Source organism: Lissotriton helveticus, chromosome 4_1 (genome assembly GCF_964261635.1).
Source record: "Lissotriton helveticus chromosome 4_1, aLisHel1.1, whole genome shotgun sequence".
Classification (NCBI taxonomy): domain Eukaryota; kingdom Metazoa; phylum Chordata; class Amphibia; order Caudata; family Salamandridae; genus Lissotriton; species Lissotriton helveticus.
In genome coordinates, this window is record NC_136063.1 from 1,038,242,037 (window position 1) to 1,038,259,526 (window position 17,490).

At 52.3% G+C, this 17,490-nt stretch overlaps 1 protein-coding gene across 1 annotated transcript in view; it reads right to left on the reverse strand.

Annotated features, from left to right (window-relative positions):
* The window catches only part of NSUN2 (NOP2/Sun RNA methyltransferase 2), a 506,360-nt gene that overhangs the window by 241,451 nt on the left and 247,419 nt on the right, over positions 1-17,490 (reverse strand). The window contains exon 15 of the mRNA XM_078687631.1: positions 17,109-17,244. Coding sequence (XP_078543757.1) covers positions 17,109-17,244 — 136 coding nt within the window. The remainder of the gene's footprint in view (positions 1-17,108; positions 17,245-17,490) is intronic.

Here is a 17,490-nt window from a genome sequence, read left to right on the forward strand (position 1 = left end):
AGTACTGGTCCCCAAAGCAGCTGCCCCCGGCACCACACCAGAACTCCGGTTCTGCGTCGACTACCGGGGCTTGAATGCGGTCACCAGGACAGACGCACATCCCATCCCCCGGGCAGATGAACTAATCGACCGCATGGGAGCTGCCCGCTACCTCAGTATCTTCGACCTGACGGCGGGCTACTGGCAAATCGGCCTCACACCCCGGGCACAAGAACGTTCTGCCTTTTCCACGCCCGATGGCCATTACCATTTCACAGTCATGCCCTTCGGCATGAAGAATGCCCCAGCAACATTCCAACGGCTCGTCAATCAGGTCCTGGCGGGGCTCGAAGGATTCAGCGCCGCCTACTTAGACGACATCGCTGTATACAGCAACCAGTGGTCCGAGCACCTCCACCACCTCCGAGCCGTACTGCACGCCCTTCAGCAAGCTGGCCTCACGATCAAGGCCAGCAAATGTCAAATTGGGCAAGGGTCTGTAACCTACCTCGGGCACCAGGTGGGAAGCGGCCTGGTGGCCCCTCTGCAGCTAAAAATTGCCGCCATCCAGTCCTGGCAGCCCCCCACTACCCAGACCGAGGTACGAGCCTTCCTGGGCCTCACGGGCTATTACCGAAGGTTCGTGAAAGACTATGGTACTATCGTGAGGCCCCTCACAGAGCTCACGTCAAAAAATCAGCCCCAGAAAGTCAACTGGACCCCAGAGTGTCAAGCTGCATTTGAACAATTGAAAGCCGCCATGTGCTCCGCCCCTGTGCTCCAGGCCCCCGACTACAGCCGGGAGTTCATCGTCCAGACGGATGCCTCCGACCATGGCATTGGGGCAGTCCTGTCCCAAGTGAACACCGAAGGCCATGACCAGCCGGTGGCCTTCATCAGCCGGCGACTCCTACCACGGGAACAACGCTGGAGCACCATAGAGAGGGAGGCCTTCGCGGTGGTATGGGCCCTCAAGAAGCTCCGGCCCTACCTTTTTGGCACACCCTTTCGGGTACAGACCGACCACCGACCCCTGCAGTGGCTGATGCAGATGCGGGGGGAAAACCCGAAGTTACTACGCTGGTCCATCTCCCTACAAGGGATGGACTTCACAGTTGAACATCGGCCTGGGCCCGATCACGCCAACGCAGATGGCCTGTCCCGGTTCTTCCGCCTCGACGAGAAGAGTCCCCAAGAGAACGGGTAACTCTCCCCGCCTTCAGCTGGGGGGGACGCATGTTGGACAGGCCACATGAAGGGCCGCTCTCCCCCGGCCCAACCAGGCCCGAACCAGCCACGCAAGTACCACACACCACCATTGCACGTCCACCGTCCCCGCAGGGACCCCTACACTCGAACCTGTTGACCCCGTAGGCCGACCCACTACCGGCCTGCGCGCCCATCCTGGGCGCCATCTTGGACACTCCACCACGAGGCCGCCTGGCCCCCGATCGACCTCAACCCTGGGCCCGGCCAGGCCTCAGACATTCCGGCACCAACATCCACCCAGGAGGTGAGCGGGCTACTTGGTCAGTCAATGGGAGCAGGAGGTGTCGATGGCTCTCCCCCGCCAAGTGCCGCTCGCCCATCGCCTCCCCGGACGCTGGCTCCACCCCCCTGCTGGGTGTCTGAACCCCCTCATCCCGGACCTCCCGACCTCCAAGTGCGAGGGTCCGGACATCAAAGCACACCAGCCCTATAACTGGGGCAGCTCCAGAGCAGGACGGCAGTTGTATCTTGGAGTCGAGAGACGCAAAGAAGAACTCATCCTTGACGGACTACTGGCGCTGCCGTAGCTCTGTCTTGTGCACCCTCGTCTTGCCTGCTGGCGCTGCCGCGGCTTTGGGAACCACCCTATCCTTCATCATCGTCGGGACCTGCTGGCGTAGCCGCGGACCGTTTGTAACCACCACCTTCATCGGGACCTGCTGGCTCTGCCGCGGACCGTCGTCTGCCTTCATCCATCTCGGGACCTGCTGGCTCGGCCGCGGCCCGTTCATCTACACCACCGAGCTCGAGGATTGAGAGCTATTTTCCATCATTTTAGTAACAAGACTGTCCCGCTACCCTTTTCCCAAACAGAGACCAGAATAGAGGGGACCCCTGAGTCCAGACCTCCTTGTACCATTCCACCGTACTTGAAGAATTGTCTATAAAGTATCGTTGAACTTTATCATTGTGTGGTGTCCGTCTGTGGGGGGGAGGTTACTTGTCTGTACGATTCACTGGAGACGGCTCTCCCCGGAGACCTCTCCCCGTATCCTCGGCCGACCCTCCCGGTCCGTCTAACACGGTCTTTAGTTTTTCGAAGGCTGATTGGCAGTCCGGGGTCCAGTTGACGGTTTTGGGGCTCTTTTTGGAGGTGAGCTCTGTGAGGGGCCCCACGATGCTGCCATAGTCCTTCACGAACCGCCGGTAGTATCCGGTGAGCCCCAGGAAGGCCCGGACCTCCGTTTGGCTCGTAGGGGGTTGCCAGGCCTGGATGGCAGCAATCTTGAGTTGGAGGGGGGCCACCAGCCCGCTTCCCACTTGGTGTCCCAGGTAGGTTACGGACCCTTGGCCAACCTGGCACTTGCTGGCTTTGATGGTGAGCCCGGCTTGCTGGAGGGCGTGTAGAACCTTCCGCAGGTGGCGGAGGTGGTCAGTCCACTGGTGGCTGTACACAGCAATGTCGTCCAGGTAGGCGGCGCTGAAGTCTTCCAGGCCCGCCAGTACCTGGTTTACCAGCCGTTGGAACGTTGCCGGGGCGTTTTTCATGCCGAAGGGCATGACTTTGAAGTGGTAGTGCCCGTCTGGGGTAGAGAAGGCGGATCGTTCTTGGGCCCTAGGGGTGAGGCCGATCTGCCAGTAGCCCGCTGTTAGGTCGAAGATGCTCAGGTAGCGGGCGGCCCCCATCCGGTCAATTAGCTCGTCTGCCCGGGGGATGGGATGAGCGTCGGTCCGGGTAACTGCATTCAGCCCTCGATAGTCCACGCAGAACCGGAGCTCAGGGACCACGCCCGGGGCAGCTGCCTTGGGGACCAGGACGACTGGGCTCGCCCAGGGACAGTCTGAGAGTTCGATCACTCCTAGGGTCAGCATCTTGGACACCTCGGTCTGGATGCAGGTTCGTACCCGGTCTGGTACGCGGTATGCTCGGTGTCGAATAGGAGGGCTGTCCCCGGTGTCCACATCGTGGAGGCACCAGGGGGTGACTCCGGGGGTGAGGGAGAACAGGGAGGCGAACTGCCTCAGGAGCGTTTGGCAGTCTTGGCGTTGCTCCGGGGACAGGGCCTCGGAGAGCTGGACCCCTTCCACTGAGCCATCCTGCTCGAGGGCCCTCAGTAAGTCCGGAAGGGGTTCGGAGTCTTCTTCGGTCCCAGTATCGGTAGCCATCAGGAGGCTGAGTTCGGATCGCACAAAATGGGGTTTGAGCCTGTTGGCATGGAGGACCCGTAGGGGGTTCCGGGCAGTCTCCATGTCGATTAAATAGGTGACGGGCCCCTTGCGTTCGATTACCTTGAAGGGCCCGGACCATCTGTCTTGGAGGGCACAGGGCTCAACCGGGGACATCACCCAGACCTGTTGTCCAGGTTCGAACTCAAGGGAGGACGTGTGCTGATCGTACCACCTCTTCATGTCCTCCTGACTGGCCTCGAGGTTGGCTTTGGCGGTGTCTCGGAACCGCCGGGTCTGGTTGCGGAGAGCCAGGAGATACCGGTAGATGTCCGGGGGAGTTTTCTGGGGAGGCTGCTCCCAACCTTCCTTGACTAGGCTGAGGGGGCCCCGGACGGGGTGCCCGTACAGGAGTTCAAAGGGGCTGAAGCCGAGGGACTTCTGCGGGACCTCCCGATAGGCAAACAGGAGGCATGGGAGTAGCACGTCCCACTGGCGTCGAAGGGGTTCTTCTAGACCCATAATCATCCCCTTGAGGGTGCGGTTGAATCTCTCGACCAGTCCGTTTCCTTGCGGGTGATAGGGGGTCGTGAATTTGTAGGTGACCCCGCATTGCTGCCAGAGGGACTTCATATATCTGGAGATAAAGTTCGTGCCCCTGTCACTGACGACCTCCCGGGGGAACCCCACCCGGGAGAAGATCCCCATCAGGGCCCGGCCCACCACGGGGGCCGTCACAGTCCGAAGAGGGATGGCCTCGGGATAGCGGGTGGCGTGGTCTACAAGGACCAGGATGAACCGGTGTCCTTGGGCTGTTCGAGGGTCGAGGGGCCCCACAATGTCTATTCCCACTCGTTCAAATGGGGTGGTGACGACAGGAAAGGGTTGTAACGGTGCTTTGATTTTTCGGCCATTTTTTCCGCTGGCCTGGCAGGTGGGGCAGGCCTTGCAGTGGTTGGTGACATCCTTCCGCATGTGGGGCCAGAAAAAATGGGTCACCAGGCGGTCGTAGGTTTTATCCTGCCCCAGGTGTCCGGCAAGGGGGACATCGTGGGCTAAGTTCAGGAGGAAGTCTCGGAAGCGAAGGGGCACCACCAGCACCCGGCTGGCCCCTAGTTCTGCAATTTTCTGCTCGCTGTAGAGCAGGTCTTGGTCCCAGTAGATCCAGTGGGCCCCCGAGGTATCCCCGGTGCTCTGGGCCAGGGCTTGCTGCCGGAGTCCTTCGAGAGAAGGACAGGTTTTTTGTTCGGCCCGGAATTGTTCCTGCGTGGGGCCTCCCTCCTGCCGCCATTGTGCCAGGTCAGGGACGTCCCGAAGCTGGTCGGGTCCTTCTTCGGATTGGGTCAATGGTATGGCTTCTGGGGCGGCCTCCTCGGGGATGAGCGCGGGAGGAGGTTCTGGCCACTCGGGCTCTTCTGGGCTGGGGACCGCGCGGGCGGTCATGGACCGGGTCGTGACGCAGACCCATTCGGGGAGGCCAAGCATCCCCAGGTGCTCCCTCCGTTCGACAGCTGCCCAGGGAGAGCTTTCAAGGTCGTTTCCTAGGAGGCAGTCCACGGGGGCATCATCGCGGACAGTTACTTTTAACATCCCTGTTACTCCTCCCCACTCGAAGGGGACGCAGGCCATGTGGCATAGGCTTTCGGAGTTGTCGGCTGATCGGACAGGGCAAAGAATGTTCGGCAAGATTTGGTCTGGAGTGACGAGGTGGCGTCGGACCGCCGTTACACTGGCCCCGGTGTCGCGGAGGGCTTCCGCCCGGCGGCCATTAATGTTGACCCATTGACCGTACTTCTGTGTGTTGGCGGGAAGGGGGGCCAGCGGAATCATGTCTCTCTCCCCTAAGCAGACCAGGGCCATGGCGGCGGGTGCCCATTCAGAGGGATCGGTCTCGTACTCTTCTTGATCTTCCGGGATTATTTCTTCCCCTAGGGCCGCCGCTGCAACTTGGCGGGGAGTAGTGTTCGGATTCTTTGGGCAGTTGGGATCACTGGCGTAGTGGCCGGGTCGCTGGCACCTGTGGCACGTAATGTTGGCCCGGAAACCGGCCCGGACGGCAGGGCTTCCTCGGCCAACCGGGGTCGAGGGGTTTCTGGGGGGTGACGAGGGGCCGGGGTCTCTCCCCAGACCCTGACTTCCTCCTCCCCCTCGGGGGCGATATGATCTGGATGCTTCGCTGGGTGCGCGCCGGCCAACTCGGGTGCTTTCCCACCGGTCGGCTTCGGCGGCGAGTTGTCGAGGGTCGGTTAGCTTACTGTCTAGGAGGTGTTGCCGGAGCTCCACGAAGCAGTTGTTCGACAGGTGTTCCCATACGATAAGGTCAAAGAGTTGTTCGTAGGTGGTTACTTTGTTGCCCTTGATCCACCCCTCGAAGGCTCGGCTAAAAAAGTTCACGTACTCCACCCAAGTTGTACCCGGAATCCGTTTGCAGTCGCGGAACCGTTGGCGGTACATCTCCGGTGTGAGCCCGTATCGAGTGAGGAGGGCGGCCTTCATGTGGTCGTAGGAGGTCATCAGCTGGTCCGGGAGTTGCAGCAGGGCGTCCCGCCCTTCGTTGACAAACCTCCCCCATAATCCGGCTCCCCAATCGCTTCGGGGAATCCGGTGGGAGGTCATTGCCACCTCATAGGCTTTAAACCACTGCTGGATATCATCGTTCTTGTGGTATTCCCGGATGACATCTTTGGGGATGTGAACCTTGGGTTCGGTCGAGGCAGACGGGGTCGGTCGTTCGGGGAGCCCGAGGTCTTTATTCTGTTTCTGGATCTCCAGTGCTTTGAGATTGCGCTCATGTTCGTACTCTAGTCTCTTTTCCTCTAGCTGCCTCTGTCTTTGCTTGTCTTCCCGCTCTTCCCTGAGCCGTAAGTGTTCCAGGGTTATTTTTTGTTCTGCCAGCTTGAGTTCCCCATCCAAGCGAAGTCGGGCTAGTTCTAATTCGTGGAGTCTGGTTTTTTCTCTTTCTCGGATCTCTTCCAGGGAGAGATCCGCTCTTTCTTTAGTTGGCGCGGGGCTCGTTTCGGTTGTTTGTGTTCGGGGTACGGCCGTACCCGTTTCCGCCCAGGCTTCTAGGGCTCGTTTGAAGTCTTCCTTCGTACTCAGACCCGTGGTTGGGAGACCAAGTTCCATGCAATATTGCTTCAGTTCTCGGTGGTTGTAGTCTTCCAATTTTTCCATCTGGAATTTCTCCGTTGTTCCGCTCTCTGTTGTCATGGTGGTCGTGTGTCGTGGGTCGGGTGACTTTCTGTACGATTATGCGTAGGTTCGGATCCCGTCGCTGGCCACCAATGTTAGACGGGGACCCTGAGGGTCGGCCGGATGCTGAGAGAGAGATCCCCGAGGGGGACCGTCTCCGGCGATCGTACAGACAAGTTACCTCCCTCCCCACAAACAGGCACCACACCAAGTCGAGTTCAATGCTTTATATAAGGTTCGTAAGGCAAGGATATCAGCGATACAGGATATCTCGGACCCGGGGGTCCTCTCACTTCTAGTCTCTGTAGGGAAAGGGGGTAGCGGGACAGTCTTGGTACCGGGTCGGTACAGGTAGTGGTAAGAGGCGAGCTCACAATCCTCGAGCTGGAGGGTCGGTGGATCGGGCCGCGGCAGCGCCAGCAGGCCAAGATGGTAGTCTCACAGGGCAGAAGGCCGCGGCAGCGCCAGCAGGCCAAGACGACGGTTTCACGAGGCAGAGGGCCGCGGCAGCGCCAGCAGGCCAAGACGATGGTTACACGAGGCAGTGGGCCGCGGCAGCGCCAGCAGGCCAAGACGATGGTTACACGAGGCAGAGGGCCGCGGCAGCGCCAGCAGGCCAAGACGATGGTTTCACGAGGCAGAGGGCCGCGGCAGCGCCAGCAGGCCAAGACGATGGTTTCACGGGGCAGAGGGCCGCGGCAGCGCCAGCAGGCCAAGACGATGGTTTCACGAGGCAGAGGGCCGCGGCAGCGCCAGCAGGCCAGTCACGGATGAGTTCTTCTCGGGTCTCTCGACTCCAGGATACAACTGGCTTCCTGGTCTGGTCCTGCCCCAGTTATAGGTCTGGTCCCCTTTGATGTCCGGACCCTCGCGCCTGGGGGGCCGGGAGGTTCGGGATGAGGGAGTCCAGACACCCAGCAGGGGGGTGGAGCCAGCGCCCAGGCGGCCGGGGGTGATCGACACCTGGCGGAGGAGAGCCGTTGACGATTCCTTTCTCCCATTGACTCGCCAAGTGGTCACTCTGCCTCCCGGGGGGAGGTTGGTGCCTCGATGTCGGGCCCGGCCGGGCCCTGGGTGAGGGTCGAGTTGAGGCCACGCGGCCTCGTGCTGTAGTGGCCCAAGATGGCGGCTGGGCCGAGGCCGGGGTGTGGATGGTGACCCGGGCCAGCGGGGTCCGGAGTTGGTGCCTTGTGGGTGAGGAATTGCAGTGTACTTCGGGTGGTCGTCGGGGACTCTGGCTGGGGATGCAGGAGGAGCCAGGGTCCCGGTCCCATTGTGGGGAGGGGGCAGCCCGACCATGCGGCCTGTCCAACAATGGGCATGTGGGGAGCCAACCCAGTATTGGGTGAGGTGTCCAATACACTGGCATCCTGTAAGTTCATGTAACACCTGTGATTAGCATTGTGTGAGGTAACATCTCAATTCCCAACCCTTATGATTGCTATATGGCTGGCTCTGATCTGAGCCCAAGCCAAAAGGACGGTGTACTGTATGTGCACAACTGCACGCAGTTGAACTGTTTGGGAGTCTAATGGATTTAGTGTTCGCTGTAGAAGATTAAAATCTTGACGGAGTCTTGTTCAAGACAAATCTGGCTTCAGGTCGGATGCTACGATGAGTGCGGGCTCCTCCTCCAGAGCAGCTTGCATCGTCTAGCAGCGCTATATAAAACTCTTAAAATAAAATAAATGAATAAAATCTGTGCTGGCATCTATATTCGAACAGTCCATACGAATTCTGGCACAGGGACTGGTACAGAACCGAATGCAGGCACCTGCGGCATCAAGGGTGTACGCCGGCAGTAACCCAACTAGAGGTCCCTGCAAATCCACAGGTTCCAAAGGCATGCCAGAGTGCCAGAAGCATGCCAAAGATGCACAGCATGGCCTCTTTAAAGCTTCAACTTGCTGAAACATCGCCAATGGACCCGGGAACTCTGGGTGCATCAGGACCAAGGAAACAATTGACTGGTGGAATGGGAGGGAGGCCTGAAGGCACGATGATGCCATTGTGCCTTCTCTGGAGAGTGAGTAGCAGGAAGCCGGTGTTGGACCCGGCCTCATGGCGTGGTCCTACCCCTCCCGAGTGGCGGGCCCCGGACGACATCGGCCCTCCACAGAGCCCGGCCGGCCCCGTCCGCCCGATCCTGCACGCACCAACAATACCGGTCCGGTTACCACCACACCGGCCTGACTCCATCATGGGCCCATCACGTCCTGAGCACGAGGCCTCGCCCGACTCCATCTTGGGACCACCACGTCACGAACACGCGGCCCCGGCCCCGGCCCCAGCGAAGCCCCGACATCGAGGCGCCAAGATCTACCCAGGTGGTCGAGTGGCCACTCGACAGATCCCGGAGGAGGGGAGTTTCGATGGCCCTCCAACAGTCCCCGGACGCCTGGTATCGATCGCCCCCGGCATCCCTGGGTGCTGGCTCCACCCCCCTGCTGGGTGTCTGGACACCATCTTCCCGGCCCCTCTGACCCCCAGGCGCGAGGGTCCGGACATCAAAGGACTCCAGTCCTATATCTGGGCCAGCCCCGGAGTAGGACGGCAGTTGTATCCTGGACTGGAACGCCCTACTGACGCTGTCACGGCCGACACCAGAAGCACTCATTGCCTGTAACCTGAAGAGACCCTGAGAGCCTGCTGGCGCTGCCGCGGCCCACCTTTGCCGAACCCTCTTGAGAGCCTGCTGGCGCTGCCGCGGCCCACCTTTGCCGAACCCTCTTGAGAGCCTGCTGGCGCTGCCGCGGCCCACCTTTGCCGAACCATCTTGAGAGCTTGCTGGCGCTGGCGCTGCCGCGGCCCACCTTTGCCGAACCATCTTGAGAGCCTGCTGGCGCTGCCGCGGCCCACCTTTGCCGAACCCTCTTGAGAGCCTGCTGGCGCTGCCGCAGCCCACCTTTGCCGAACCATCTTGAGAGCCTGCTGGCGCTACCGCGGCCCACCTTCGCCGAACCATCTTGAGAGCCTGCTGGCGCTGCCGCGGCTCGACCTCTCGGAACCCCCGGCTCGAGGATTGAGAGCTGTGCGCAGGGTATCCCTTCATACCCCCCAACCGAGACTGTCCCGCTACCCTGACCCCCTTTTACGAGACTTTACAAACCCCTCGGTCTACTTGTACATATCGCTGGGAACCAGCAGCCTTTATTTCCTGATAAAGCTTACGAACTCGACCTCTGGTGTGGTGTCCATTTGTAGTGTGTGGTTACTCTGCTGTGCGATCCTAGGAGAGGGCCCTCACCCAGGAGGCCTCTCAGTAACGCTCTGCTACTTCTTGACGGAGAGGTGGACCTAGGGGTGGTCAGTCAGACATCTTCTGCCTCCCCCGGGGTCGCCTTTCTAACAGCCGGTCAACACTCGACTTCAACTTGGAGCACGTCTAGTGTTAACCTTTCTGGTTCTTCACCACATAGAGCTTCGCTTTAACTTCTCGTTGGCGTCTGGACTCATCTGGGTGCAGTTGTCACAGGACTTCGAGTTGTGTGCCGACCCCCAGGAACTAATGGCACATCTCATAAGCATAGGTTACAGATGTTATGTTATGTGATTTGTAAAGCGCTCAGCTGCCCCAGCAAAGGGGCGTCCCGGCGCTAATCGTGAGCAAAAACAGAACTAAGAACAGAAAAAGAGACAAAGGATATTTTCAAGGAAATAAGTGAGTTTTGATGGCTTTCCTAAATTGAAACAACTCCTCCATTTCCCGAATATGGACTGGTAGAGTGTTCCATAGTTTTGCAGCTAAGAGACGGAAAGAACGTCCACCCGCTCTGCTTCGCTTGAACCGGGGGACCTCAACCAGGTTCTGGCCAGCTGATCGTAGAGCCCGGGTAGGCACATACATGTTCAGCAATGGCCCCAGCATTTTAGGGGTAGACAGTTTTAAGATTTTAAATGATACGTTAGGTCTTGAACTGTATCCGCTGAGCTACAGGAAGCCAGTGGAGTTTCCGAATAGTAGCGGAGGTAGAACTGAAGCGGGGCAGACCTACTAAGGCTCTAGCAGCCGCATTTTGAATGCGTTGCAGACGGGCAATTTCAGCTTTATTAGCACCTAGGAGCAGTGAAGAGGCATAGTCCAATCTGGACAACACCATAGCTTGAACAATTAGTTGCCTAGTAGCAGAATCAAAGAATTTCAGGACTGCTTTCAGACTGCGTAGTATGCCAAAACAGGTGGAGGCAACTTTTTTCGTTTGGGTGCCAAAGCTTAATGCTGAGTCTAACCAGACTCCCAAGTTTTTTACTTCTGTCTTAGGTGTAGGAGCTTTCCCCAGAGTAGAAGGCCACCAATGGTCTCCCCATAACTCCGTATTTCTGCCCACCAGTAGCACCTCTGTCTTAGCGGCGTTAAGTTGTAAGCAGTTAGCGGTCATCCACTCTGCTACCGCGGCCAGACCTGCATTGAACTTTATTTTATTTATTTATTTTGTTTTAAGAGTTTTATATAGCGCTGCTAGACCCGGAGGTATCAGAGCGCTTTACATGAGGAATTTAGCATTTAGCATATTACAAACGTTACAAAATTTACATGAAAGATCGTTGCGAGGAAGAGGAAAAACAAGGTTATACAAATACATCTAATGATTAGATCATTACAAAAACAGAAGATATTAAGGAGCAATGGGAGCGAGGGAAAATAGGGGCAAGGGAAAAGAGGGAGAAGGGAAAAGAGGGAGAAGGGAAACGTGGGAATGAGTGGGAGCAGGGAGAAAGGAACTGACAAAGGACGGAACAAGACGGCAGGTCAGGATCAGAGGAGAGGGTGAGAAGGAAGATGAGGACAAGAAAAGGGGTTCTGAGAGAGGGAGAGGAGGTCATCGGAGGAAGATATAAAGAGACAGCAGCGAAAGGACGAGAGTGCCATGCACCAATGTCCACACGAAATGACCTGTCAGTCAGGAAAGACCTAAACCAGGCAAGAGCCATATCCGTGATCCCTGCCTCTTCAAGCCAATGGAGCAGGATCTAGGGGGAGACCGTGTCAAAAGCGGCACTGAGATCCAGTAGGATCAGTGCCGCCGTTTGGCCATGATCAAGAGTGGCCCGAAGATGCTCCGTCATAGCCAGGAGTGCCGTCTCCGTGCTATGACAGGCGCGAAACCCATGCTGAGTTTCATCCAGTGTGTCATTGGCATTTAGAACGTTGGTAAGAATAGAGTTTACATGGGCCTCAGCAATCTTTGCAGCCCAAGGAAGCAGCAAAATTGGTCTGAAGTTTTCGGGCTTCAGGGGGGTCTAAGGTGGATTTTTTAAGTATAGGAGAGACCCATGCCTGCTTCCACTTAACTGGCACAATGGCAGCCGAAAAGGAGGCATTAATAAGGCTATGCAGCGGGGCGAGACAATACAGAGAAGAGTCTCTGAATCGGGCAGGTTTAAGAGGATACGCCGGGGAGCCAGATTTAATAAGCTTAGTTAGCTGATCGAACTTTTCCTCAGAGATTTCGGGAATAACCGATAGCTTAGAGGCAGAACTAAGTCTCGTTTCCGAACTACAGCAAGGCTGCGTCACAGGGGTAAAGGCTTGATAGATGCCCCGGATCTTCTCCACAAAAAAGGAGGCTATCTCTTCGCACTGAGCCGCCGAAGTGAAAATATAGATATCTAAAATAATATATATATATATATATATATATATATATATATATAATATAAAAAATATTATATATAATATATATATTTTATATATAATATTATATATAAAATATGAGATCTGTTTCCTGTCGTTTTAGAGGGAGACATGTCCCTTGCACACTGGAAATTTGAAATAAAATCTTTTTACAGAGTTAAGAAAGAAGTAGCATAGCTCCGGATCTGCATCTAAAGGTGCGGAAAGAAAGGAACTCATATCACCTTTCATGGGTGGTGCATATATGTGGCTTAGTTTGTCACTTCTGCAGCATAACTTCATAGCTGCAGAGTTACATAGCGCCAACTACCAGCGTGCAGGAGCACTGTTTGAGTTTCCCGGTCCAGTCTGGTGCCACGGGATAGTCATAAGGTGAGTGTTAGAAATACCAATCAGTAAAAACTGTCCTTTTGGAACTCTTGAGACAGCTCATGAAAAGCCTTGAAATGTTTGTGGAGATGAAGCAGAGACTCGAGGCACAGAAGGAATTTGCATTCATGACAAGTATCCAGTGTTGAAGACGAAACACTCTGCTTGAAGGAGATAACATGTTTCAATATTTCTGAAGTAGGAGAGGTCTTTCCTCCAAGAAATCAGACTTACCTTGGAGAGAGGAAATATGTGCTTTGGGGTGGAAGAGACCGGAACCTGTGGCGCTGAAGCAGATCTTACAGCAGCCCTGCAGTTTGCAGTCCAAAATCACGGAGCCTGTCTAGAGCACCAACACAACGAGCATTTTCTCTGTATCACAGAATTGCTTATCCAAGATCCTTGATATGGCCGACCTTCAAAGTCTCAAGATGGCAGTGCATGTACCGAAGACAAAATGAACCAAGCAGACTGGTTGAAATTAAGAAGCCTTGACAGAAATGGAAGGGGCAGGATTCACTGCAGAAGTTTTATGATGCAGGACAGTGACTTGGCCATAACTGTTGGTCCGTTAAGGATTGGTACAATCATTTTATACATGTTTCCCATCCTATCCCAAATACACAGTTGGAATGAGAATAAGAGAATGAGACATGTACTGTGTTTAAAACAAAAGGAAAAGCTATCCAATTAACCACGGGTAGGGCTAGGAGGAGAATGGTTCCCAATGCCTCTCTTTTCTTTCCCACAGGCTAGCAAGATTGATTCTTAGAAGAATGCAACAAGGGCAGTGGTGAATGGCAGCTGGTCATAAATGCAGGAGGTGGACAAATGCTGATAACGGTCCCCACTTTTCCACAGTGAGAATCATCATGGGTTTTAGGGGTGCTGCCAACGTCAACCCTGATTTGAGGAATCCACCAAAAGCTTCAGACTTTCTTCACATTTGAACAGTCACATGACTGTTCATGAAGCATTTTCTGATGTTTATTGGTAGGTGTGGATTTAAAGGAAAAACAGGCTTACAGTGCCTTAAAAGCCCACAAGGTAGTGGCAAATGGAAGGCCCTAGAGAGATGTGATTAAAGAACACTTGAATACCTTTTAAAAAGAGAGAATGTGTTTAATCATCAAAATAAAGCTCTGAAGACTTGTCATGCGTCGAACATTTCAGCAATGGTTACACAATAATGGTCTTTACACCAGGATATTAGTAAAGTAAACTGGTACTAAATCCGTATTCTAATAGTCTGATCATGGCAGTTGGACGGAGTGTGAAAGCAAATGGAGAAAACAAGAGCATAGTCAAAATTTTCCTCACACCTTGGAGTAAACTGAATATCAAAAATATTGATTGGTCTGAATGGCTTCGATCCAAATTCAACGTCATCATTCAATAGAGAATATGGAACTTTCCAGTAAATTACTGCAGAGTTTGTAGGCCAAAATAACACAGCCTTTCATTGATCTCTCTTCTATTGATTTTCCAGATTATTAAATGAGCGTACATTTTTTTCAGAAAGTCTCTTGTGACAATGTTAGGAATCTCTTTCTGTGATGTCTAAGAAAACAGTTGGTTCTTCTGAGGAGTTTTGTTTTGGAATTCACCACATCGTATACAAGAACCACGACCTTGGAGGAAGTTAAGATGAACCTATAAATGAAGCTATTTAGTCAGCCACATGATGATCTGTATTTATACGGATTTATGGAGAACTCCATCTGCGTATTACGAGAAAATAGGGCGTATGTTGTGAGCAGATCATCCAGTGCTATGCACATTTCCATCTGCTTCCCATCAATTAGACATTAGAAAGTCTGGTCTCCTAAATTTGTCACACAGGTCCCAGGAACTCTGGAACCTATCTTCATATTGTCACTGGAAGGCTTGTCAAATGGTACATGGTCTAGCACAACATACAATGTAACATCTACTGTGTGAAACCATGAATCTGATCGCTACATTAAGGGAAATTTCTAGTGTCAGTCCACTCTTAGTTCTCAGCAGACATGTGCTCGTCAGACGTAGTGTGAAATTTAGAGCCAGTCGTATAACATACAGGAGAGGCAGCAGGGGAATGAAGTAAAAACTGCACCTCTTGAAATACGTGGAGTACAGAGTAGCAAAGCCTAAAAAGGGTAAGTGCCACAAATAGAAGACCACATTCCACTTTCCTTATAAGCAGTAGAAAAAAATCTGATGGGTGGGTGTGGATGGTACATTTTTCCAAAATTCATGTTATAAAACAGCAGTTATTTTTTAGCTTTGACTGAGGTGGGAAAGCTGAAAACAATGGTAGGATGCCAATTATTTTACAACGTGATATGTAATGTTTATTTGTTGATGCAATAGACATGATTGAATCCAATGTTATCCTATTTTTCTATCCATCTTCAACTATAAAGGAATCCCACAAACAACTGCTGAAAACTAGTCACATCAATTGGTTGAGCAAAGTGTTAACAGCAGTAATGTTTTGGGTTAGGTAAAATATCCCTATAATATGCATGTTGTAAGTTAGGTGTTGGAGTATTAACACTGCTGTAGCGTGCAGAAATGGTTCACTTCACCCTAATTCGGTTTCAAATTTAAACACCATGATAATAAGCCTAGAATTTCGGCAAGTGTGATCCAATTAGAAATGGGCTCTTTGAAGGAACATTATACAGCATCTTTCTTCATCACAGGGGCAAACTAGAAGCAGTGTACGAATGAGAGGACCTTTCGGGTAACTACAGCATGGAAACACCATTTGTTTACGGATTGTACTTCGGAGTTGTACCTCATAACATAGATAAGCAAAATGTTGATAAACGTGAAGGCTGGAGGGAAGCACTATAGACAGGAAAGTGCAATGGCATCAGGTACTAGTCCTTTGGTGTAGCCGCATCTAAATCATCATTATCTGAGCACTTTACACTCTGCGTCTAATAACTTTGTTTTAGAGGGTAACAATTTAGACACATACTCTTAACCCTTAGAAACCTTTGCAAGACATTACTATATACAGCAAGTTGCAATCAACTTTTCGGGTGTGACACAACCAAAACTTTTCATCTGAAGAACAAATTCCTTACCTTCAGTAACACTCTTTCTGGCAGAGACTAGCTAACCCCGTCCGGGCCCGGTGCTTTTTTACTCGGGCTATCATAGATAGCTTTAAGAATGTCCTCCTCCCTAAAGGACAAATTGCCGCAAGGGAACTTTTAGACAGAACCTCGTCTATGGTCACCATTTCGGAGGAATACACAAATGAAAAGTTATCAAAGCTCACATGTTGGGAAGCAGTTTGCGCTTCAGTTGCTGTAGCTCGCAGAGAGCGAAGCTGTGCGTCTCACTGCCCCCGGATGTGTGTCAACTTGAGTACATCCATCGAGGAATGAGAAAAAGGTAAGATACCTTGTTGGCATTTAAAGACCAACGTCATATCAAGGGTAGGAGGAAACTATGTACATGAGGAATATCCAGAAGACATTCTTTCTACCAAACTAGGCAGACCCTTAAGGATACAGCAATTTTGTTCTGGGGAAAAACGCTGCACTTTCGTAGGAAAAATCCATACCACTTTTTACAAAAGCAACCATGCAATTAAAAAACAGTGAAGCAGGGAGGATATTTCTCGGTTTTCAGTTTATAGGCCCTTTGGCTCAGGAGATGGATTTTGGCTAAGCCTACTACAACACACACTGCTCCTGTAAATCACAGCCTCCTCACATAAAAGTAGCAGTGTAAGTCTCGAAGAATGAAGCAAGCTGGAATGAATCAGATCTTGTGTTTTTAACAGCTTTTGTTTTTAATGGAACTCGAGGCAACAAGTTTTGACTTTACTTCAGCACAATTCGAAACTCCGATCTAAACGCAAGAGTGGAATTTATGTTATTGAGAGAGCCAAAGTGATATAACAAAATCGGTTGAATAGGCTTGATAACATCTTCACAGAATCAAGCAAGAAGCATTTCCAGAAGAGCCCAGACCATAAAAGAGAACAAATACAAAATGGACCCGAATCGCTCTGTAAGGATTGGGGACCTAAATTCCTGCAATGCGTTTTATATGGAAACAATAGAGAGAGTGTGTGTACATACAGATACAGTTATGACCACGTCAAAACGCATCACAATACCCATTCAGTTTGCACTATGCAGAAGATAAAGATGAATGCGGGAAAATCGATGTGGACGGTCTCGGTCTCTCTCTCTGGGAATTTGACGATCAGTCCTTTGATCCCAGATCTATTTCCTGTTGTATATATACATCTATGTCTGGCAATCTCTTCTTCATGAGCATTACTGCAATGATTACAGATTAAAGGTAAAGATGACTATTTTTCACCAGTGATGTAGTGGGAGAATGCTATAGTCTGGTCAAAATATACCATAGTCTATAAAGAAAACATTAACAACTATTAAGAATCATTTGATAGTCTGCGCAGAATAAGGGTCTGTTTCCAAACATTAGGGATTTTTTCTTAAACACAATGGTGACCCGTATTTCGACCAGTCAGTAGCTCATTTAAGTCTTTTAGCAGCACAAAGAAAATTAGAGATGCAAACCTTACTTTCATCTTTTCACTATTATTGAGTAGCACATTTCTCAGTTCCTTGGAAACCATGTACAGCTGCCTCTTCTTTCCTTCTTGCGTTCTGGTCAATAAATTTCTTTTTGGAAATGATGGCGCTAGCCCATAAAATTTCCTACAAGAGAAGAAATTAAATTGGCTTCAGAAAGACATTCAGAATTGTTTTACGTCCAATTCAGAATTGTAATCCCTGAAATTGTTACTTGAAAGTCTCAAAATCCCAAGATACAAGAAAATAACCATGGGCGGCACATCATTCTCTGTTCAAGCAGCCAAACTGTGGAACTCTTTAACACCCAACATAAGATCCAAGGATAACCACCTTATCTTCAGAAAACTACTCAAGAATTGGCTCTTCTCC